The 22,832-nt window shown below is 40.3% G+C and overlaps 2 protein-coding genes across 3 annotated transcripts in view; one reads left to right on the forward strand and one right to left on the reverse strand.

The window, feature by feature from the left end:
• Positions 1–1,204: 1,204 nt before the first annotated feature.
• Positions 1,205–6,324, reverse strand: LOC105724653 (intraflagellar transport protein 70A). Its single transcript, XM_012463424.3, has 2 exons — positions 6,237–6,324; positions 1,205–5,666 (listed from the first exon to the last, which is right to left on the reverse strand). Exon 2 carries the CDS (start codon positions 5,585–5,587, stop codon positions 3,599–3,601), a length of 1,989 nt encoding a protein of 662 aa, XP_012318847.3. The 5' UTR covers positions 5,588–5,666; positions 6,237–6,324; the 3' UTR covers positions 1,205–3,598.
• Positions 6,325–6,438: 114 nt separating this feature from the next.
• Positions 6,439–22,832, forward strand: part of CRNKL1 (crooked neck pre-mRNA splicing factor 1) — a 29,622-nt gene continuing 13,228 nt past the window's right edge. For both annotated transcript variants that reach the window (XR_010342406.1, XM_064375399.1), the window contains exons 1-13: positions 6,439–6,607; positions 8,257–8,409; positions 9,561–9,652; positions 10,484–10,642; positions 11,051–11,217; positions 13,636–13,814; positions 15,398–15,568; positions 16,546–16,737; positions 17,447–17,506; positions 18,248–18,328; positions 19,781–20,020; positions 21,150–21,251; positions 21,703–21,951. Coding sequence is in view for 1 of the 2 variants with exons in the window: in XM_064375399.1 (XP_064231469.1) it covers positions 6,557–6,607; positions 8,257–8,409; positions 9,561–9,652; positions 10,484–10,642; positions 11,051–11,217; positions 13,636–13,814; positions 15,398–15,568; positions 16,546–16,737; positions 17,447–17,506; positions 18,248–18,328; positions 19,781–20,020; positions 21,150–21,251; positions 21,703–21,951 (1,896 nt within the window). In the remaining variant the exon portion in view is untranslated. The remainder of the gene's footprint in view (positions 6,608–8,256; positions 8,410–9,560; positions 9,653–10,483; positions 10,643–11,050; positions 11,218–13,635; positions 13,815–15,397; positions 15,569–16,545; positions 16,738–17,446; positions 17,507–18,247; positions 18,329–19,780; positions 20,021–21,149; positions 21,252–21,702; positions 21,952–22,832) is intronic.

Consider the following 22,832-nt stretch of genomic DNA (forward strand, 5'->3'; position numbering starts at 1 on the left):
TTTTGTTTTTTTTTTTTGTTTTTCCTTTGGCATTTTGTCAAAAGTTTAATGGTAATGAATCAATACAAGAACAAAAGTCCTAGAAACAAAAATACTGTATTAACTACGGAAAAAGTTTTTGTCTTTTCCAGTAAACATACAAAATAATGGCACTCCTTAGCATATGTGAGTATGTGGTATTGCCTTCTGATTAAATAGTTTTCAGCAAACTGTTGCTGTTATGGTCCCATTCCTGAAGCTTTTTTTCTTGTTTCGTTTACAATGTTAGGGTGTGACTATCTCTTCCTATGGTACTTCATGACTTGAGTGGAATAGACAATTTATATTCACAGAAGCATACAGTCTCCTTTCCATATATGAAGTACATACACTATAGTGTATGGTTTTGGAAAATTTGGAAGAACTGGGACTAAGAGGTTGAGTTTTCATAGAACAGACCCTGACCCTGATTAGAAAAACTAACCAGCCAGTAGTTTACTGTTGAGACTTAACAAGATATTGGGGGTTTGTGGGCACTCCACGGACACATGTTTTATAGCAGTTGCCATGAGTGCTGGTGAAACTTTTAGTCATGTGTCCTTTATCGTAAGCATTTGACTCTCCTAATGAAATAATTAAAAATAAAATATTAGCAGCAACATACGCTTTCCCACATACCTTACTAGGGTCCTGTTTGCATAGTACAAATTTAGCCATTTGCTATTTTGAATTAAGATATTCAGTCATTGATATTGATGTGTTTTATTTCATAAACATGCAAGTTTCGCTTTTGAACAAGGACTTGGGCCCATTTCATATGTTCACATGGTATTAATATTTGCAATCAAGTTATTCGCAGGTCTCACTTCAACTAACAAATGCTGATTTTTCACACTAGAAATGTACTTAGAACTCTCTATATTCTAATAATTTTTCTTTATGAAGCAATTCCTTTTCGAATAAATATACCTTATAATGTTGTTGAAAGGATTTCAGTATGTGGTGGATCAATCTTGGCCCAAATCCAAAGGAGCTGATTTAATTAAAGAACCAAAAGAACCTCAATTAACAGTGGTATCAAGTATAGAGTGATCACCTTGTAAAGACTCACTCCCCAAGAGAATACTAAACACTATACCTATGGCTAATAAATTAATTACCTTCTGGCTAATGTCTGGCCCTATTTTTCAATATAAAATGATTATAGATTACAGTAAGGCAAATGTCCTCTAAAGTTAAGTATGTTTAATTCCCAATGTTACAGAATTTAAAATGATACAAATACTACATGTCTTTAAAATTTCAGTCTTTCGAGTTCAAAAAGTTTAAAAGAGGCAGCTACCACAAATATATTTTTAAAAGTTCACTCGATTCAACAAATTATATAGATCTAGTACTTTTGGTGAGTCCTCTTAAAATTTTTTCTGGCTTTACCAATCTGAGAGTCACTTTTCATCAATACATGTTATCTTTTTTTGCAAAAATGGATTTTTAAAAGGTTTCCAAAGTCACATTGATAATCATAGTGCTCACTCACTTGACACTTACTGTTAAAAGGCTGGTATGTATCTTTTATACCTGGTTAAGGTTCAACTTTTAGCTATCAGAGAAAAGTGTCCCTATACTTGACAAAAGGGAAAAGATAAAAAAGGGAAAGAGAAGGGGGTGGTAAGAAAGATAGATTTTTCATTTCTTATCTTGTGATACATTCTGCAGCAGTAAACACCACTATCTCTCAAGTAGACTCTTTGAAGGCAGTGGGGGGAAAACACTCAAAGAGAAATCTTTAAACTAGAGATTGTCTTCCTGTTCTATGTGGCTTTGACCTTTTCGAAAGTCTGCATGGCCTCTTCTCCTTGTATTAAATAAAACAAGAGTATAAGGACTGATGATTTGATTTGGTGAGTTAGTTATGGAAGTAGCTCTGGCATCTGTTATTTCCATTATTTTATCCATTACCTCTGTTCTGTTAACGGCAGCAGACAGTTGATTAACTACTGAGATTTGGACGTGATGGGAATCCAAGTGGACTGTGAAATACATCATGGAGCTAAATCTCCATTATATCTTCACTTCACTTGTTCCTCTGTTTCCAGATTTCTGGCAAACTGGCATCTAAAGGCCTTCACGTTAGAAGCAGGAGAGGGTCTGATTGTTTCAAGAATTATTGGGGAAAAAATACATTTTAACAGCCTGTCAATAAAACTACTGAATGGAAGGGTGGTTCATCATTTTTGGGAAGGATTAAAAGCAAATGTCCCCTTCTCCAACAAAAACAAACATTAGTATGAAATCTAAAAGGGTAGTTTAAGAAAATTATACAATTTTTAAATACTTACAAAATTATTAATTTATGCACAACCATAGCAGAGACTGGGGACCACACTATATATATTCATAGCTAGAGTTGTAAGCAAAAATTCCAAGTAAAAAGGCAAAAATCCAAATGTCTTATTAATAATCAGTATAACATCCAACAATAAGATAACAATCATTTATGGCAGGGGTTAACATGTACAGTAAGCCAAAATCCTAGCAAACATTAATATAAAACACAATTATATATTTCCTAGCTGATTTGTATATATATCCAGGTCATAAAAACAGAAAGGCAAACTTTTTTCTATATATGGCTTCTACAAAATAAGATGTTACAGCCAAAAGTAATTGTAAAGGCTTCTGATAGTTCAAATGATTGTGAAACCCCAACGAATAAAGGAATTTCTGAAAGTGTAAAATTAGAAGGTATGGAACTCATACTTTAGTCTTCTCATTCTCATTTCAGTGCTTATTTTTTCCTAATAAAATTAAAAAGTAAAAAAATTTTCAGTTTTCAAAAAAACTGAAAATATTAGTAAACTTCTACACTTAATATGTCAGTATACACAAGGAGGCAAAATCACTTCTATAAAATCAAAAATAGAAAATGAAGAAAATGTTTGTTATAAAACTTAAGCAACCAACCAAATTACAAAAAAAAAAAAAAATTAAGTCATCGACCAAACCTCATAACCTGAAAAGAACAAAGAAAAGAAATTCCCATTATACTTGTACTTCTAAAAAGGACTTAGAGAAGGTCTAAAGTAGAACTTTGTTGTGATCCAGAAAGTTAAAGGACTAAAAAACTGGAGAAATAGAGTTAAGAATAAGATTTATTAGACAGCACAGTCTATCCTGAGATGGCAAAATAGACATGGCTTTATTTACTGATTGAGAAGTGGTCCAGCAGTTATTTACATACCAGTGACCAAATGCAAACATACACATATTGATAGAGCTTTGGTCCATGGCATACCCTTTTCATAGCTCAAAGCTGAAACATCAACTCTATTTGGGGTTAACTGCTTAAACAAAGATGTCACACTTGCAACTGTCGCTTGAGGGCAAGACCAGATGGTTGTCACTAGTAGGAAGAAAGCAGAAGTGATTCAGCTTACACTGCATAGTCCCTACTCTTCTGAATTAAATGAAAAAGTCGTTCATACATAATACTTGTTATTATAATGTAAAGTGTATAAAGTTCAAAATAAAACAAATATAAAGATGCCAAGGCTAAGTACAGATTAAAAAGTGTGATAGGTAAGAAAGCCATTTTGAAAAAAGCCACTATCAGCCAGAACTACTTATTCCATCCTATAATCTCATAAATTAAAGCTTTCAATAGTCTGGACTCATCTGTGACTGTATTCTTCCCAACATGCATTCTTTCTTCTTCCAGGGGTTCCTCAATAACAGCAGGTATGTTTGTGCCATGAAGTTCACAGTGTCCTAGAAACTGGACACATTCTTGAATAACACTGTCATGAATGACTATCATGTGTTTTGACATGTTTTCTAACAAGGACAGGAAGCATCTTTTGGCATAATACCAGGTATCTGTTCCCAGCTTTTTATTATAAGGCTCCAAACTTTTGATAACTCGAGAAATACCAAACTCATAGTTTCCTTTGGCGCAATAAAGAGTTCCTATCACCAAATTCACAATGCAGAGATGGTACATTTTCTTATCTGGGTCATGATAAGAGAGCTGCTCTTCCTCCTTTTCAATCTTCCTCATCAACTCCTCTGCTTCTTCATTTTGACTTGTCATAATATAGGAAACACAGAGATTAGCCAGTACAATAGCACTGACACTCAGGATGTTATCATAATGCTTCTTAACTATGGGTTCATAGAAACCAATGGCTTCTTTGTATTTGTTTTCCTGCATGAACAGAACATGAGCCATATTCAGCTTCCACACATCATGGTCATTACAGAATTCCACAGATTTGCGGAAGATCTTCTCCACCATTGCATAATTTTCAAGGTTCCAGTAGATTTTTGCCTGAGCCATCAACACGGGAATATACTTCTCCAGGGTTTCATCATATTCATTCACTGCCTTTTTGATAGCTTCATCATCTCTATCGTCCTGTACTTGCTTAGTGAGTCTCCGAAGCTGCTCAATCAGCATCCCTGCTAGCCCATCAAGCTTAAGGAGAGCCTCTTCAGGAGCTGTCAGGCAAGTGATCATGGCATCCAAGAAGTCATAGAGATAGGGTGTGAGTAACCTGTAAGTTAAATGGGCATTTTCTGCCAGGACATCTGCTGCAAGGTCAAAATACTCATATTTACAGTAGAGCAGTAATAGGTTGCCAAAAGTCTCTGGGGGAAAGGGATTCTGCTGGAGCAAAAACTGTAGCTTTTCAAACCCTTCTGTAGGCCTGGCATCCATGTTCATTAGTGCCCGGTTGTGTAGAGTCACAGGGTCCAACTCTTCCTCTGCCCTGGGTGGCATGTGAGTGAGGGTTTCTTGGGCTACCTCATAGTTTCTCAATTGGTATTCTATGGCTGCCTTAAGGTTGAAGGCTTCCACCAAAGCAGTCTGGTGGAGAACTAAGGTGTTGCCAACACTGCGAACATCAATGCCCTCAGTGGTCATGCCCACACCTAGCTCAGGGTGCTGGCGGATACCACGCTCAATAATCTCAGTGATATGCTTCAGTGCTGAGGCATACTGCCGGCTGCTGTAATAAGCCAAAGCCAGGTTGTAGGAAAGGTCAGGTTGGTAGCCCGAGGCCTGCAGGGCCGCATAAAACTTGGAGCACGCAGCTTCATACTGTCCCTCCTTGTAGAGCAAACAACCCAGATTGACCTGGCCATCAGTCTCATTCTCGACCCCACTATCTTCTCCCCCTTCCCCACTCAGCTGCTGCTCCACCAGGCTCCTGGACCCTGGCAGATCGCCCTCGCTGTATTTGATGGCAGCTTGCAGGCGGAGGACCCGGCTGTGGTAGGCGGGGTTATCCAGGAGAAGGCAGGCGACCCGGGTGGCCTCCGGATAAAGGCAGGCCTTGTACAGGGCCTGGGCCTGGTACAGGCGGTACTGCTCCAGTTCCGGGTGCAGCTGGCTCAGCTGCTCATAGCATTCGGCCGCCAGCCCAAACTCCTGCAGGCGGTAGTAGCAGTAGCCCAGCAACGACAGGCCGGCGCGGCTCCGCGGGCTCCGCTGCGGCTCTCGGCCCAGCAGCTGCACCGCCTCGGCGTAGCGGGCATCGCGGATGAGCCGGTACACGACCGCGGTGAACTCCCCGTCGGGGATCTGCGCGCCGTTCAGGCCAGCCATAACCGCCACGGCTGTTATGTCTGTGGTTACCACGGCAACCGGAAACGGAAGACTGCCGGTTAACTTTGCTGCAAGAAATCTGTTAGGAATAAAAAGAGACTATTGATCTGCAAAGACTCTGGACTGCGGAGTGGCAGGAGTTAGGTGGGGAAAAGCTACTTCTCTGGGCCGTTCAGAAACCGAAACTCCCCATCCCCTACTATCCTTGTTTTATAGTTGAGGACATTGAAGCTAAGAAAATGTGATTAAGGCACACACAGAATTTAAACATGTTTCTTATCACAAGACTGAGTTGTTTTCTAGTTACTCTATGTATTTTCATTTTTTCCTAATATCTGATTTCGAAATATCTTACGTTATTTTTAATTCCAAATCTTAGAGTTAATTATTTGGGCACCTTAGAGTTAATTATTTGGGCACGACTATCCAGAAATCAGAAACGAGGGGGCGTGGACTCCAGAGACTACTGGCCCTAAAATGAAATGAAGCGCCAGAAAGCTTAAAGGGCGGGGAATGTAGTTTCCTCGCTCTCCCTTCTTCCCCGCCCTCGAGCACCCAGATTGGAGCTTCGTTCCTACTCCCTTGCAGGGCGCCACGGCTTGACAGAACCTCTAGCCCTCGCCCAGTCATCCCAGTTCCGGAAGCTGACCTGGGTATGCGCCCTTGACGCCCTGAACCGCAGTCCCTGCGTCGCGGCGAGGCAGGCCGGCGCTACGCACCTCACTCGCAGCTCCAGGGCGCCGCACTTCACGCGCTGCTGCAGGAGTACGCGCAGCCTGGTCACCGTGGAAACGGAGCCGCCTCCGTCACGGCGCATGCGAGAGGTCAAAGGTCAGCCTAGCGACTTTCGCTTCCGGTTCCGGGATCTTGTTTGTTGTCAGAAAAGCTTCGTGGTTTCAGTGAGCTCTCAGAGCAGATTTCTAGCGTCCGTGCGTGGGGCCAGGTGTCCCGAGGTCCGCTGCTGCAGACATGGCGGCCTCTACTGCGGCCGGGAAACAGCGGATTCCCAAAGTGGCCAAGGTAGGCGATCGCGAGGGGCCTTGTGGCAGGTGGCCTAGGAGAGGGGCATCCCTTAGCCCTGGGGGTGCCCCGGGCGGAAGAGAGTGTTCCTGCCGGGGAGAAGGCTCACCTTGAGAGATGGAGAGGAAGGATCAGCTGGTGGTGGGGCGTGGGCTCTTGTCATCGTGGAGCGCGACCCGCGTTGGCGTGGCCTTCGTTCTGGGGTGTTTGTGCAGTTGGGAGGAGTGCGGTGGATCAGTGAAGACTTATTGAGCCAAGCACTGCACTGGGCGCTCGGGAGCTACGCTCGGACGCGAACCGCAACAATACCCAAAACACGAGTTAGTGTATAAAGACGACCTTGCTAGATGTTACTGAGGCAAAGTAGAATATGCCATGGGCTTGAATAAGCAGGTCGTATGAAGGGGTCCTGAAAGTAAGTTTTGCTGAGAAAATGACCTTTAAGCTGAGACTTGAAGGCTGAATAGGAGTTAGCCCAGCTGACAGCGGAAGGCGAGAGTAGACGGAATTGTATAGTATCGTTAAGTTAATTAAATAGTAGATTCACTATCTGGTGTTTCCCTCGATAGCTGATATTTACCAAGTGCTTAACATGGGGCAGGCTTTGTCTCAAGCCTTCACAGATACGCTCCCTCAAGTATTTCTTGAGCCCAGATGACTCTCTTGAACTGGACCTTTACATAACCATTTATTTGACTCGCAGAGATAATGCGTATAGAGCAAGTAACACTATGTCTGGCACTTAGTGCTTATTAAATATGAGCTATCGCTATTATCATTACTTCACACGTGGCATTAAATAATATTTTTTATAATTCAATTACATAAACTTTTATTGGGCATCACTGGTCCAATGGAAATATAATGCATGCCACATATGGAATTTTACATTTTCTCATATCTACATTAAAAAATAAAAAAACAAAAAAGGAGACATTAGTTTTAATAATAGATATTTTATTTGACCTAATGTATCCAAAATATTATTTCAACATTAATCAGTATAAAAAATGTAATAAGGTAGTTTATTCTTTTTTTCATACTCCATCTTCAAAACCAGAGTGTATTTTACACTTACAGTCCTCCTCATTTTATACTAACCACATGTGACTCACAGCTACTGTGTTGGACAGCACAGCTGTAAACTACATTAGACTGTAAGCTTCTAAGACCTCAAGAAGCTTACAATCTAATGATGGGAAGTTATTGAATTTTGCCTTGGTCTTGAAGTGCCATGAAAAACCAGACTCAATTATCCACCAGGGGCATTAGCTAAGTTGAAGAATTCTGTAAATGCAGGTTGTAATGCTATTAATAAGATGTGGTACACATCTTGATAAAACCTCTGGTCAGAATTTTACCTAGACTGCCTCAAAGTTTATTATTATACTCATCTAAAAGGGAAAACTTGCTATTATTTTTGCCACCTTGAGACTTTTACCTATGGCTTTGTAGTAGATATCATGAATAACAAAGAAAACGTAGTATTTTTTTCTTTTCAGTCTCGTGGAGGAATGGGAACATGTCATACAAAGAGGGTATCTTGTGATAATACTAATGAAGTTCATATCCTAAAAAATGTATGCTTATTTCTTAAACCTTGTGTGAAGAGCATCTACTAAAAATAGAAATGTTTTCTTTCTTAAAAGGTGAAAAACAAAGCTCCAGCTGAGGTACAGATAACTGCTGAACAGCTCTTGAGAGAGGCTAAAGAAAGAGAACTTGAGCTTCTTCCACCTCCACCTCAACAAAAGATCACAGATGAAGAAGAATTAAATGATTATAAACTAAGGAAAAGGAAGGTCAGTCGGTATGATATCTTTCAGTCCACTAATTGTTAAGAATGTATTGGTAGTCTGGGCATGGTATTGTACGCCTGTAGTCCCAGCTACTTGGGAGGCTTAGGCAGGAGAATCACTTGAACCTGGGAGGTGGCGGTTGCAGTGAGCTGAGAACGCGCCTCTGCACTCCAGCCTGGTGACAGACCAAGACTCTGTCTCCAAAAAAAAAAAAAAGAATTTCTGTAGGGCACGATGAGGGTAGTGTTTATAGACACATGAATAATGTACTTCTGGTTACCAGATAACATTTTTATGAACTATACAAAATATGCCATGAATTGTCTGGTTAAAGTACAAAGAAATTGAATCTGCATAATTTTTGGTGCTGAATCAAACATGGGTGGAAGTTTAGCAGGTGGAACAACTGGAACTGGAAGGGGGTTTGCTTAGTATAACTGCACTGTGTGCTTCTGTCTATACCACCTTCTGTGTTAAGAATTGAGATCTGGCCAGGCATGGTGGCTCACACCTGTAATCCCAGGACTTTGGGAGGCCAAGGTCGGCGGATCACCTGAGGTCAGGAGTTGGAGACCAGCCTAGTCAACATGGTAGAACCCTGTCTCTACCAAAATTACAAAAAAATTAGCCGGTTATGGTGGCAGATGCCTGTAATTCCAGCTACTCAGGAGGCTGAGATATGAGAATCACTGAAACCCACGAGGCAGAGGCTGCAGTGAGATTAGATTGCACCACTACACTCCAGCTTGCGAGACAGAGTGAGACTTCATCACACAAAAACAAGGAATTGAGATCTGCAAAAGGACCATGAGAAAAGACTCTGGAATCTGATTTGACCTCCTCACTCTAGAATGTGGGACTGTTTTAAAGCACTAATGCTATTATGTATGAAATTCTGAGAATTACCAGAGGACTCAAAGGTAATATTCAAAAACATTTTTTATTAGGGACAAGCATAGACTATTTTAAAGTATCAGTTAGTTGATTGTAACCTTCTGTAGTGGGTTTCTTATTCCTTAAGGATTCCAGGATGCAATTTCTGTTAAATATGAACAAAATGAATTACCATTTTAGTATAAGACTTTTACTAGACCAAGGGTGGTGTCATTTTTAGTCATTTGCCCTTGGACTTGACCCTTTTTGCCTTCTTCCAGACTTTTGAAGATAACATAAGAAAAAACAGGACTGTGATTAGTAACTGGATAAAATACGCACAATGGGAAGAAAGCCTAAAGGAGATTCAAAGGTAAAATTGCTGAAAGTACAGTTTTATATATAAAGATTTGTAGGTTAACAGATACCAAAAAGGTATCTGTGCTTTAAAGCACAAGTAAAAGATTATGCCTCGGATAGAAATTTTCAACTTTGGTTCCATGGAACCCTAGGGTTCCCTTGAGGGCCTCAGGAGCACTGGGGTAGAAAAGTCCTGGCGGGGAGTGGCAGGAGAGGCTTTAGAGATATATCTTGTCACTCAGCACACACTCTGTAGCTAAAGAAGCACAATTTCATCTGTTTTCTATGTATTGAGATTTTTAAAAAAGTGTTTAGCTGAAAACCAATGGCCAAAAAAGTAAAAATTGCAATCTGGCCTTTCCTATTGTCTAGCTTTCCTCATTCTCACCTCATACTTCCTGACCCCACTGTGCCTGTGTATGTGCCTTTCCCTGAATATATCATGTATCCTTATTGTGAGGCTTGGCTGTTCTCCTTGCCTGGAATGAGCACCCCTTCCCCACCAACCTTAGTTTCCTGGTAAACTGGAACTTTCCTCAAGTTCTCAGTTCTGGAGTTACCTACTAATTAGCCTTTTCTGCCAGACATTTTCATTTCTTCCTCTCTGCTTCCTGTGCAGATCTTGACTATGACATAAATCACATTGCATGATAATTGCATGCGTGTCTTTCTATAGGACTTTGTAAGGTATTTGAGAGCATTGTAGCTTTTCATCTTTTTATGCCCAGAACCTGGCTCATGGTAGACACCTAATACAACATCAGAGCATTCCAGATAATTTGAAATAACTGCTACACGTGTTGTATACACTACTTTTGATGCCTTGCAAATCTTGCTTCGTAAGGGCTCGATCCATATACGAGCGTGCTTTAGATGTAGACTATCGAAATATTACACTCTGGCTGAAATACGCAGAAATGGAAATGAAGAATCGCCAAGTCAACCACGCACGAAATATCTGGGATCGGGCCATAACAACGCTGCCTCGAGTCAATCAGTTCTGGTAAGTTTCTGATCTAACAAAGCAGCCTTTGATAAGACTAGAAAAGTTCCACATTTTCTGTGTTTATTTACGTGGCGATAGTTTAATTTTACATTCTACTTTTTCTTTAACCATAAATGCTTTTTAATGTCCCATAGTCTATTAAGTCCTAATCATAATGTTTAATAGCTTTGTAATCAAAACTAAAATTTTGATTGCAGTTGTTCATAAGCTGCTTGTTGAACTAGGCAATTTTTAAGAAAAAATATCTTTTTTTCCAATGGTTCATCCTTTTTCAGATTTATATTTCAATGACAAAACTTATTCGATTTAACCCTTAAGAAAGATAAATCTTAAATCTTCTTCCCATTCAACAATGGAAGAACTAAAAATTACCACAGCAGATATTTTCGGGTGATTTTGTTAAAGGTACAAGTACACATACATGGAGGAAATGCTGGGAAACATTGCCGGTGCCCGGCAGGTGTTTGAGCGCTGGATGGAGTGGCAGCCTGAGGAGCAAGCCTGGCACTCCTACATCAACTTTGAGCTGCGATACAAAGAGGTGGATCGGGCCCGCACAATTTATGAGCGATATATCCTTTGGACGAGATCTGTGTGGTGCCATTATTGTCTTTGATGCTGCTGCTCCTGTTGAGATGGTTCATGGTCAGGATACACAGTCGTTAATGTCAGGCAAGTCAAAAATGCCAGTTTATCAGCTTCCCTATGTTTTGTAGGGAAAAAGATTGGTCAAAATGAAAATTTGTGATCTGGGTAACTGTTTAGTCTTTTCTGGTGAGTGCTTGGGTTTATATTTTCATGCTGAAAACTAATGTTTCCTTGTGGAAAATGATATTCCTGGGGGATTGTTTCTAGGGCCTCAAGGGGATACCAAAATCAGTGATGCTGATACCAAAATCACTGATATAAAATGGTGTAGTATTTGCTTGTAACCTATGCATAGCTTCCCATATAATTTAAATAATCTCTAGAATACTTAAACCTAATACAATGTAAATGTTATGTAAATAATTGTTATTCTATATATTTTAAGGAATAATAACAAAAAAAACTACACGTTCAGTACAGAAGCATTTTTTTCCCTTGAAGACTTTCAATCTCAGGTTGGTGGAGTTCACAGACATGGAATCCACGGCTGGAGGACCGAATGTACTAAGATTCTGGCTGCCATTGCCAGTCCTGTTTTTCTTTTTCTTTTCTTTTTTTTTTTTTTATTGCATTTTAGGTTTTGGGGTACATGTGAAGCAGGTGTTGAACAATGAGAACACATGGACACAGGGAGGGGAGCACTACACACTGGGGTCTGTTGGGGGGAAATAGGGGAGGGACAGCGGGGGGTGGGGAGTTGGGGAGAGATAGCATGGGGAGAAATGCCAGATATAGGTGAAGGGGAGGAAGGCAGCAAATCACACTGCCACGTGTGCCAGTCCTGTTTTTCTAAAGTTTGTGTCGGTCATTAGTACCATTGCTGGAGTTCATCCACGACGTAGACAAGTTCAGTGACTCTTTAGCTCTGTGGCTCCAGTGAGTCATTTAACTCCTTTGAGACTTGGTATTCTCTCCTTAAAAACAAGAATAAAAACACCTTTGTTGGGCGGTTGTGAAGATTAAATTATACACATGAAAGCACTTTTAGAAACTCAAGTACAGTCATTCCTCATTATTCACAGATTCTATATTCGCAAAATCACATACTTGCTAAAATTTATTTGTAACTCCCAAAATCACTAATTGTGGCACTTTCACAGTCTTTTGTGGACATGCACAGAGCATGAAATCCAACAAGGCGAGCCTCTGCCTTCTGATCTTAACCTCATATAACCTTGCCCAGAGCTTGGAGAAAGAAGGTCTAGTCTCACACAGCTCAAGGAGCTCTGGCTCTGGGGCCAGTTGCAGAGTTTAAATCCCTGTCAGTGGGACAGCCTCAGTCCAGTCACTTAACATGTCTGAACCACTTTTCTTACAAAATAATGAAGATAGAGTCTGCCAGGATGAGTTTTTTTCAGGATTTAAGATGATCATGAATGTGAGATTGTATATATACATGTTTCCCCTAGGCGCAGTGGTTCAGTACTCAATAATTAAATGTTCGCAGTGACTAAATAGACCATAACTACCACAAATAATGAGAATCAACTTTATTATGCAGTATTAAGATCTTTTTATTTTTTTACTCTTCTCTGTTCAGGTGACAATGTTAAGATCTTAATTATGTCTACTAATTTTAATACTATTAGCTTGACAAAAGCTTTTATAGCACTTGCTATGTGCTGGGCATTATTCTACATACTCTACAAATATTGTCATTTAATCCTCATAACAGTCTTGCAGTGTAGGAACTTCTCCATCCTATAGGTGAGGGAGTCGAGGCCTGAAAGATGAAGTAGCTTGACTAGGCTCTCATAGGTGCTGATGGAAATGGAATGTGAACCTAGAGGGGGAGCTTCAGAACTGATGCTCTTAAATTCTTTGCCGTATTTGAATATATTACCACTTTGGAAATTAATGATTTATTCAAGGAAGATAGATTAAAATGGCAATTCAAAACTTTCTGCTTTGACCATTTATGGTGCCATGTTCTTTTGGCCAGAAACTGTGCTAAGGGCTTAACATACATTTTCTCATTTAAAGCCAGCAGTAATCCAGTGAGGCTGGCATTATTCTCTGTTGACCAGTGAAACAGCTGAGACTTAGACAAGTTCAATGACTTATCCAAGATCACATGGTTAGTAATCTGGGTTGAGATTTTTCTTTGCTTCCAAACTCGAGTTTGTACCCACTACTAAAATCTTAACTAAGCACTGGAGGAAGATAGAATGAGAAGGTGTGGCCCTACCCTCAAGTAAGCCACCGTTTAGTTCTACACTTTTGTATGTGTTTTATTCCCCTAGAGTTGTAGTTTGAATTGTTGGGGTTTCCAGGCTTTGGTATGGTTTTAGTGTTTGCTTATTTATTTAAGCCAACCTGGTATTTCCTTAATTCCCTTGCACTTGTCCTTGTGCACCCTGATGTTAAGAACTGGATCAAGTATGCCCGCTTTGAAGAAAAACATGCTTATTTTGCTCACGCACGGAAAGTGTATGAGAGAGCTGTGGAATTCTTTGGCGATGAACATATGGATGAGCACCTTTATGTCGCCTTTGCCAAGTTTGAAGAAAATCAGAAAGAGGTAAGTATGCTTAAAGAACTTCGTTACACTGTAAAACACCTTAGCAAAGATTACATTTTGTACATGGTGGGTTCATTTTCATTTTTTCTTACGTACCCTTGGAGAAGATGTTTTCAAAATACAAAAACGCAACTTCTCACAGAGAACTGCATTAAGACTTTTAGTCTTAATTTTCAAACAAAGCACAACCAAATTAAGACTTTTAGTCTTAATTCCCTTTAAACTGAGAGCTAGTCATTTGGCATCCTACGTAAAGGACTTTACAGGTAATAAATATGGGAAACAAAAAGCATAAAGCCCCAGAAGAGGAAACAAAATTTAGAATGGAAACAAGAGACTGCCCTACAAATAAGGCGAGGAGCTTGAGACCAGCCTGGGCAACATAGCAACACTCTGTCTCAAAAAAAAAAAAAAAAACAATTGAGTGGGCCTATTGGCACACACCTACAGTCCCAGCTACTTGGGAAGCTGAGGCAGAAGTATCACTTGAGCCTAGGAGTTTGAGGCTACAGTGAGCTATGGTCATGCCATTGCACTCTAGCTTGAGTGACAGCAAGACCCTATCTCTTAAAAAAAAAAAAAAAGGGAGTTCAAGTAATACAGAATTGAGAGAGGTAGGCTGAGATCCATCCAAATACAGGTTTAGCATTCCCAGTCTGAAAATCCAAAACTCAAAATGTGAAACTTGTTGAGTGCTGACATGACACTCAAAGGAAATGTTCATTGGAACATTGAAGACTGGGTTTTTGGATTGGGGATGCTGAACCAGTAAGTGTAATGCAAATATTCCAAAACTGGGAAAACATCCCAATCCGAAACACTTCTGGTACCAAATGTTTCAGACAAGAGATACTCAAAAGCATAAAGCCACAGAACAGAAAACAAAATGTAGACCTGTACAAGGTCTTGCACAGACCATGCTAGGGAGTTCAGATTCTGTTTGAGCCAGTAGGAAGCACTGAAAGGTTTTAAACAGGACGGTGATTGGATATGATTTATATTTTAAAGAGAGTCCCTGACTAATTCATGGAGAATGTGTGGGGGTGGATGGCAAAAGTGGAACCAGGTGGGGAGACTTTTGAAGTGGTCCAGGTAAGCAGTGGAGCTTGATGGCTGGAGTCTGGAGAGAAGCGAAGGGCTGCGTGGAAGAGGTTGAAATGGCAGGGCTTGTTCAGGAGTGAATATGGAGAATGAGGAAAGGAGAGGAATCGAGGAACACCTGAAGGTTTTGGCATGAGCAAATATGTGACTCCAGGTTAGGCGTTGCCTACTAAGGTTGGGAAGATGGGGAAAGTCCCAGGGTGAGTAGGGAGGAAACAGAAGCTGAGTTTTGGGCCTGTTTGAGATGTGCAGTGGACATCTAATTGGCGGTGTTAGGTAGACAGTATTAAATGTGGAGCTCAAAGCAGAGTACCAATCCATCCTGACAGTACTTTCAACAAGAGGGAGAAAAACATTTACTTTGGACATTATGAGGCCTCAAAATCTAATTTATAAGTAATATTTTGTTACATATACTTTCCTTGTTGTGACTGGCATGAGAATATTGTGTTATAGAAGGTAATCATCCTCTCTGCATTTAGTTTGAAAGGGTACGAGTGATTTACAAGTATGCCCTTGACAGAATTTCAAAACAAGATGCCCAAGAACTCTTTAAAAATTATACCATCTTTGAGAAGAAGTTTGGTGATAGGCGGGGTATTGAAGATATCATCGTGAGCAAACGGAGATTCCAGTACGAAGAAGAAGTGAAGGTGAGCGCTGGTGTGGATGGTCAACTCTGCAGATAGCCAAGATGTGCTCACCAATACTAGCAACACTAAAATAAATAACAGCAAGTTAGCACTACCAGTGATTATCCTCTTGATGATGTGCCTGTGATCAATTGGCAGCTATTTCAGACAAGTAGGAATAAACAAGGGTGATAGAAAAGGCAAGCAAACAACACTTGGATTTGCTCTGCCACTCACATGTTGAAAGTCATTTTGTTGGTTGCTGATTATATGTAGAACTTGAGCAAAAGAAATGTGGAATCCATTTGAGCTCATTGTTGCAAGGAGGTGGAAGAGTCAGAGATTGGTCCAAAAACCTGTTTTTGCACATCACCTTTGAGCTTAACTGCCTGAACGAAAGATTTATGCTATACAGGGTTGTATTGGCATCTCTTTTTCTGTAATATGCTATTTTGATTTCAATTCAAAGAGAGTAGCATTTTCCTTCAGTATTCTGCTGTGTATTTAAAAGTACTTTTGCTTAGTCTAATTAAGATACCTTCAAGCAAAGGACTAAGTCTGTTATTAAATGAGGTGGTAGGTTAGCAAGATATATTAATGATAAATTACTGTTAATTGGAAAGGCAAGTTTAACAATTGTGAGCATGATATAATTCTATTGTAATTTGGTTACAGACATAATGATATGTAGTCACATATATAAGCAAATGCATTGATAAGAAGAGGCATGTAATTATTGACTATCTTGAAAGTGATGGCTGTAGATGAAGGGAGCCTTGCTGTGGGATACCTGGCCAGTAATCTATCCTCTGTATTTCTGTTCTTTTCTATATATGCATCTCAGGGATGGTGTTTTTAAAATGAGAGAACATGGAAAATTTAGAAGAAAAGGTGCTAAAATATAGAAAATCAGGCTGGTGCCTTTTTTCAGCTCACTTAACCTGGCAAGCACAGCTCTTGGTTTTGTTTTTTATTTATTAAACTGGTTATCTTTCTAGGCAAATCCACACAATTATGATGCATGGTTTGATTACTTGCGCTTGGTGGAAAGTGACGCAGAAGCTGAAGCCGTGCGAGAAGTCTACGAAAGGGCCATTGCCAACGTCCCACCCATTCAGGAGAAGAGGCACTGGAAGCGCTACGTTTATCTTTGGATCAACTATGCACTCTATGAAGAATTGGAGGCAAAGGTGAAAAAAAAAACCAGAATTATGCATCAGCTGTTGATGGTTTTCTCTCCTCTGTATTCACAGCTCACTTATTGTGGATATTTATAATTCTTGAAACCAAGAAATGTAATTTTACATTTTTGAAGGCTTCTATTCAGTCATACAGTTACATATTCACTCTGCAACATTCTAAACTCTGTGCTTGTTGTGGTCACGCATGAGGGGTTTTTATTTGTTTGATTTGGTTTGGTTTTTACTTGAGGCACAACAGGATATCAGTTGGAGCTTAAAAGGGAATGGTGAACCAGCCCTTAGTTTAATTAAATATAGTTTCCTGGATTTTCTCATTAATAGGAATAATCATGGCTAGATTATGCATTCTTGCTTTTAGGAAAAATCAAGCGGCATTTTTAGAAATCAGTTGTATTAACCTTCTGGGGTTGATCTGAGACTATGAAACATCTTTGTTTCTGCTATCAGGCAAAATGGCTGTCTACAAAGAAGGGCTTAGAGTTTGGTGGCTGTCTTGTTGGTGATTCTTAAGCTGAAGTTTGATGGCTGTTCATACTTTAGATCATAAATGAAATCGGGGTTTGCAAGTAATAACTTGAGAAACATATTCAATGTTGGGGGTGTACATTTTTACTAGTATCAGTAAAATTAGTAACTAGTAAGATGAGTGTTAGCAGCAGCCTTCAATATTATGTGAAAATTTCTTATCCTAATACAGGATCCGGAGAGGACAAGACAGGTATATCAAGCCTCTTTGGAACTAATTCCTCACAAAAAGGTATGTTTGCTCTAAAGTGTTCATTACAAACAGGTCAATATCCTCGTTTTACTTGTGAAGTAATTCAGTGAAATAATATTGATTGATAAAATACTCCCCTGTGCTAGGCACCATGGACTAGCGTAAGACTGAGATATGTTCCTTGCCTCTGAAAATAGCTCACAGTCTAGGTTGAAGGACAACTTGCATCGTCAAACAAATAATAGAAATTCAGAGAAGCCTAGGTAATTCGAATAGTCTGAGTGGAAGGAGAAAGACATCCATGCAGAGAGCACACAACATGTGTAGGGGACACAGAGGCGGATTGTTGGTAACAGTGAGTGTGTGCATGCACGGATCAATGTGCCCCTTCTGTAGATGGTTGAGATGTTACCTCTGCCTTGTTTCCCAGCATGGGAAATAAAACGTGTTTCCTTCTGTAGAAGTGTTGACCGAGTTCCTTTTTAGAATGGAGGTAGGACATTCTGCCCACATACAAGCATGCCCACAAAACAAAGTCTGTTCTGAGGAGAGGCTACCATGTCATGCATTATAGTATCTGGATCATGATTTGTGTGTTTCTAACTTCTGTGACATGACTGAGGTCTTCTTTGCTTGTAAATAAGCAGAGTGCATCACTCTTACTCTGAAGTTTTAGAGAAATTGAATTACCAATGGCCTTGGTTAATTGAAGTGTACTTTAATTTAATTTAATTTGAATGAGGCTTTTAAGCTAGATACTTTTGTGCTTTTGTTTTCTAGTTCACATTTGCCAAAATGTGGATACTCTATGCACAGTTTGAAATACGACAGAAAAATCTGTCATTGGCCAGAAGAGCATTGGTAAGTAAAGAAAGGATCAGGATGTCTCATTAAGTTCTCTGAGAAAGAAATTAAAATCTTGGTGCTTGGAAGTTATACAATTTTACTTTAAAAAGTGACAGAAATATGCCTTTGTAGCCTGGGAAATGTTAGAAAACATGCATCCTCTGAAAAAACACTGACTAATCATGCTTAAATCATTCTTACTACCTAGGGCAAATTAACATTCTGTTTCAACATTGGGAACTTCTCTAGCTACCAGTTACTAGATCTTTCCACAGACTAGAATTGGTAGTCTGATCCTGTGCAAACTTTTTGGTGTATTAAATGCACTTTTTTTTTTTTTTTTTTTCTGAGACGGAGTTTCGCTCTTGTTACCCAGGCTGGAGTGCAATGGCGCGATCTTGGCTCACCGCAACCTCCGCCTCCTGGGTTCAGGCAATTCTCCTGCCTCAGCCTCCTGAGTAGCTGGGATAACAGGCATGTGCCACCATGCCCAGCTAATTTTTTGTATTTTTAGTAGAGATGGGGTTTCACGATGTTGACCAGGATGGTCTCGATCTCTTGACCTCGTGATCCACCTGCCTCGGCCTCCCAAAGTGCTGGGATTACAGGCGTTAGCCCCGCGCCCGGCCTTAATTATCTTGGCTCACTGCAACCTCTGCCTCCTGGGCTCAAATGACCCTCCCACATTGGCCTCAGAATGCTGGGATTACAGGCATGAGCTACCATGCCTTGTCCTTTTTATTTATAGATATTATGCATCTGACATCCATATTCCCTAGGATATCCTGAGAAACTTTCAAATCTTAGTTTATTTAGTTGCCCAGACAATTCTGGAACACTGTCTCTTGCTGAATGAATTAGAGAGTTTCTTTCAGCCTTTTGTCGAGAACCAGTAAACATTGTGATATCACAGAGGGAAAGAACAGTAGGCCATGTTGCCTTTGCAAGAATGATAGACTGGACAGGGAAAATGTGGCACATATACACCATGGAATATTATGCAGCCATCAAAAATGATGAGTTCGTGTCCTTTGTAGGGACATGGATGAATCTGGAAACCATTATTCTCAGCAAACTGACACAAGAACAGAAAATCAAACATCGCATGTTCTCACTCACAGGCGGGTGTTGAACAATGAGAACACATGGACACAGGGAGGGGAGCATCACCCACTGGGGTCTGTTGGGGGGAAATAGGGGAGGGACAGCGGGGGGTGGGGAGTTGGGGAGAGATAGCATGTGGAGAAATGCCAGATATAGGTGATGGGGAGGAAGGCAGCAAATCACACTGCCATGTGTGTACCTATGCAACAGTCTTGCATGTTCTTCACATGTACCCCAAAACCTAAAATGCAATAAAAAAAAAAAGAATCTTCCTCAGCAGAGAACAGGCTTCAGGGCAGTACAATAACTGCACAAATTGAATCCACTATGGTATCACAGTGGTCTGATTATTTTATTTTCCAGGGAACTTCCATAGGCAAATGTCCAAAGAACAAATTATTTAAAGTTTACATAGAATTGGAGCTACAGCTTCGAGAATTTGACAGATGCCGGAAGCTTTATGAAAAGTTCCTGGAATTTGGACCTGAAAATTGTACCTCATGGATTAAATTTGCTGAATTAGAGACAATCCTTGGTGATATTGACAGAGCACGGGCAATCTATGAATTAGCCATCAGTCAGCCACGTTTAGACATGCCAGAGGTGAGCTCTCAAGTCAAATATACTTTGGTTTGAGATACTTGTTTAGTCTTACTTTAGGTGACCATCTAAATATAGGTGTATTTTAGAATATAAAGATGATCTAACTAACTTAGTCTTTTCTACTCAGATTAGGCTTGTAGGTGGAAAGGCAGGATATGGGGGACAGGGGAAGTAACCCTCTACTTAGATACCAGAGCACAGTAGACACCTAGGATGATGACGAGGATGACTTGGGATATCATGGGGTTGGGTGACTCCCCTTCTCCAACAGGGAAGCCTAAAGGGGCTGGGGAAGAGGGCAGGCAAAGAAGTAGCCAGCAGGCTGGCCCACTCAGAGAACAAGGAGGGTGAGGTGGGAATTGTACATCCCTGTATTCTCTAAACCAGGATATCCTTGCAACTACTGTTGTCACTGTCCTGAAAGTGCTCTCCTGCCTTCCGTAGTTAAGCTTGACCCACAAGATAGCACCAAACCACAGCCAGGACCAATATGAATCTCCCAGGAGCCGTAGAACTCACCCAGCTATTTTTTGTTAATCTCATGCACTAACATGACCCTGCATTTAATGTTTTGGCCCCCTGACTACATTAAGGCAGGGCTTTGTGTATCACTGAGTTCATCAGTTGTCCTTGGCTCCTCTACCCAGAACGCCAGTTCTCAAGTGTCCAGGCCACAGTTTATTCATCCTTATGCCCTGCCAGCCTGCATTGAGCCAGTGGACACCTGTTCAGAGTCAACTCAACAAGCATTCACTGAACAGGTGTCCACTGGCTAAACCTGGGCCTGTCTTCTCTCTGGAAGCTCAATTGCACATGGCTGGAATATGAAAGAGTACCTGGGAGATAACCTGGCAAATTTCTCAGCTCTTGATGGGCATTTGAAAAACTTCCAAAGAGAATCTCTAAGACTGAATCCAAGGCCCTTTTTCTGTAATCTGGAATTCTAGCCAAGTTTTGGCCAGCTTATAGATAACCAGTGTTATTTATCTTACCCACTTGTGTTCTTCAGTTGTTCAGTAAAAATCCCATGTTTCTAGATGTAGATTAGAGTGATACTTAAGCTGTGCTTTAGATGGGGGCATGCTGCTTTGTAAATGTCAAGACTGACCAATTAACTTGTCTTTTTTAGGTGCTTTGGAAATCATATATTGATTTTGAAATTGAGCAGGAAGAAACGGAAAGAACGCGAAACCTTTACCGACGGTTGCTTCAACGGACACAGCATGTCAAGGTATTCTTCCTTTGTAGATGATCTTTTATCTTTTATTTTGCTTGAATCGGTCCTGAAGAAAATACTGTATTTCTTATATTTTAAGTGTTTGGGGTTTTTTTTCTTTTGTTTAATGACTTCCTTGCTTTTTAAGAGAAACGTGAGTCTCAGAGGACTTTGGAATGTTTGAAAGTTAAGTTTATACCAGGTCATTGTTTATGCTGCATGTGAAAAAAGTTGAACTCTTTTTACAGTTTTAAGACTGTGTCAGACATTTAATTGTAGAATGTAGAAATAAATTGCTTCAGTGTTTATATGGAAGCATATATTCATTGTTTTGATCTGTGAAACACTAGTGATGAATGCATTACTTTCAGATGTCATTAACTGGGAATTCGCTTTATTATTATTATTACATTATTGTCTTCTGAGTGACACGGTTAATTTGGTTCAATAATACCTTTTTTTAAAGGTATGGATCAGCTTTGCTCAGTTTGAGTTGTCTTCAGGAAAAGAAGGAAGTTTGGCTAAATGCAGACAAATTTATGAAGAAGCTAACAAAAGCATGCGAAACTGTGAAGAAAAGGAAGAGAGACTTATGCTGCTGGAATCTTGGCGAAGCTTTGAAGAAGAATTTGGAACAGCATCAGATAAGGAGAGAGTAGACAAACTCATGCCAGAGAAAGTCAAGAAGAGAAGAAAGGTCCAGGCTGACGATGGGGTAAGAACTCTGCCCTGGGACTGTTCCTCTCACATCACATGAGTAGAAACACATCTGACTTTGAAATTTGTACTTTTAAGTGGCATAAGTACATTGTTAAAATGGAAGCACACCACCTGGAGTAGGAGATGGTTGCAATCTGGCTGTTGTGGAAACACAGGGTAGAGCCTATGGTCCAGTCAGAGGTGGACAATGGGAAGGAGTTGGCAGAGGTGTTTTGGTGATGGTTGAGTCTGGGAACTACATGAAGTGTGATATTTTTAGAGCATTAAATAGGAAGTCAGCATGGAAGAAGCTGGCTCTGAACCTTCAGATAGGAGCCAATCCAGAGAAGGCTTGTAGGCGCTAAGAAGGAGTTTATTGGGAGTCAGTGAAAGCTATTTTACATAAAATGACTTGACCAGATTGCTGGCATCTCCTACTGGCAGACTCAAGGGGCTTAGATTGGAGAAAGACCCATCAGGAGGCAGTTTTTATAAGCCAAATAAGACATGGAATTCCACCTTCAAAAAAAAAAAAGGCAGGGCTTTGTGTATCACTGAGGTACCACCTTTGAGGAAGGTACCACCTTCCTCAAAAAAAAAGAAACTACAACAGGGCCTGTTAGAACAATATTTGGGAAATGAAATCAGTGACTGATAGGTGAGGATGGGAGGGTAGGGAGTTGGAATAATAATGCACAGATGTGTGGCTTTTGCTATTGGATGAATGTTATATAAAAATGGTTGAACATTTTCTTAAATGTAAGACTGCACAATGGAGTTGGAGACACTCAACACCTTGGTTGGCTATAGAGGAGCTGTGCTTAGAGTTTTAGAATTTCTTCTACCAGTTCTTCAGTTCTCACTGAGCTGCAGTTGCTGCTTACTCACTCTCAGTCT

Source organism: Aotus nancymaae, unplaced genomic scaffold (assembly GCF_030222135.1).
Source record: "Aotus nancymaae isolate 86718 unplaced genomic scaffold, 86718_ANA_hifiasm-v0.15.2.pri h1tg000001l, whole genome shotgun sequence".
NCBI lineage: Eukaryota > Metazoa > Chordata > Mammalia > Primates > Aotidae > Aotus > Aotus nancymaae.

Bases quoted from the DNA above. Each gene is read 5' to 3' on its own strand.
- LOC105724653 (XM_012463424.3), bottom strand. From the start codon at position 5,587: ATGGCTGGCCTGAACGGCGCGCAGATCCCCGACGGGGAGTTCACCGCG.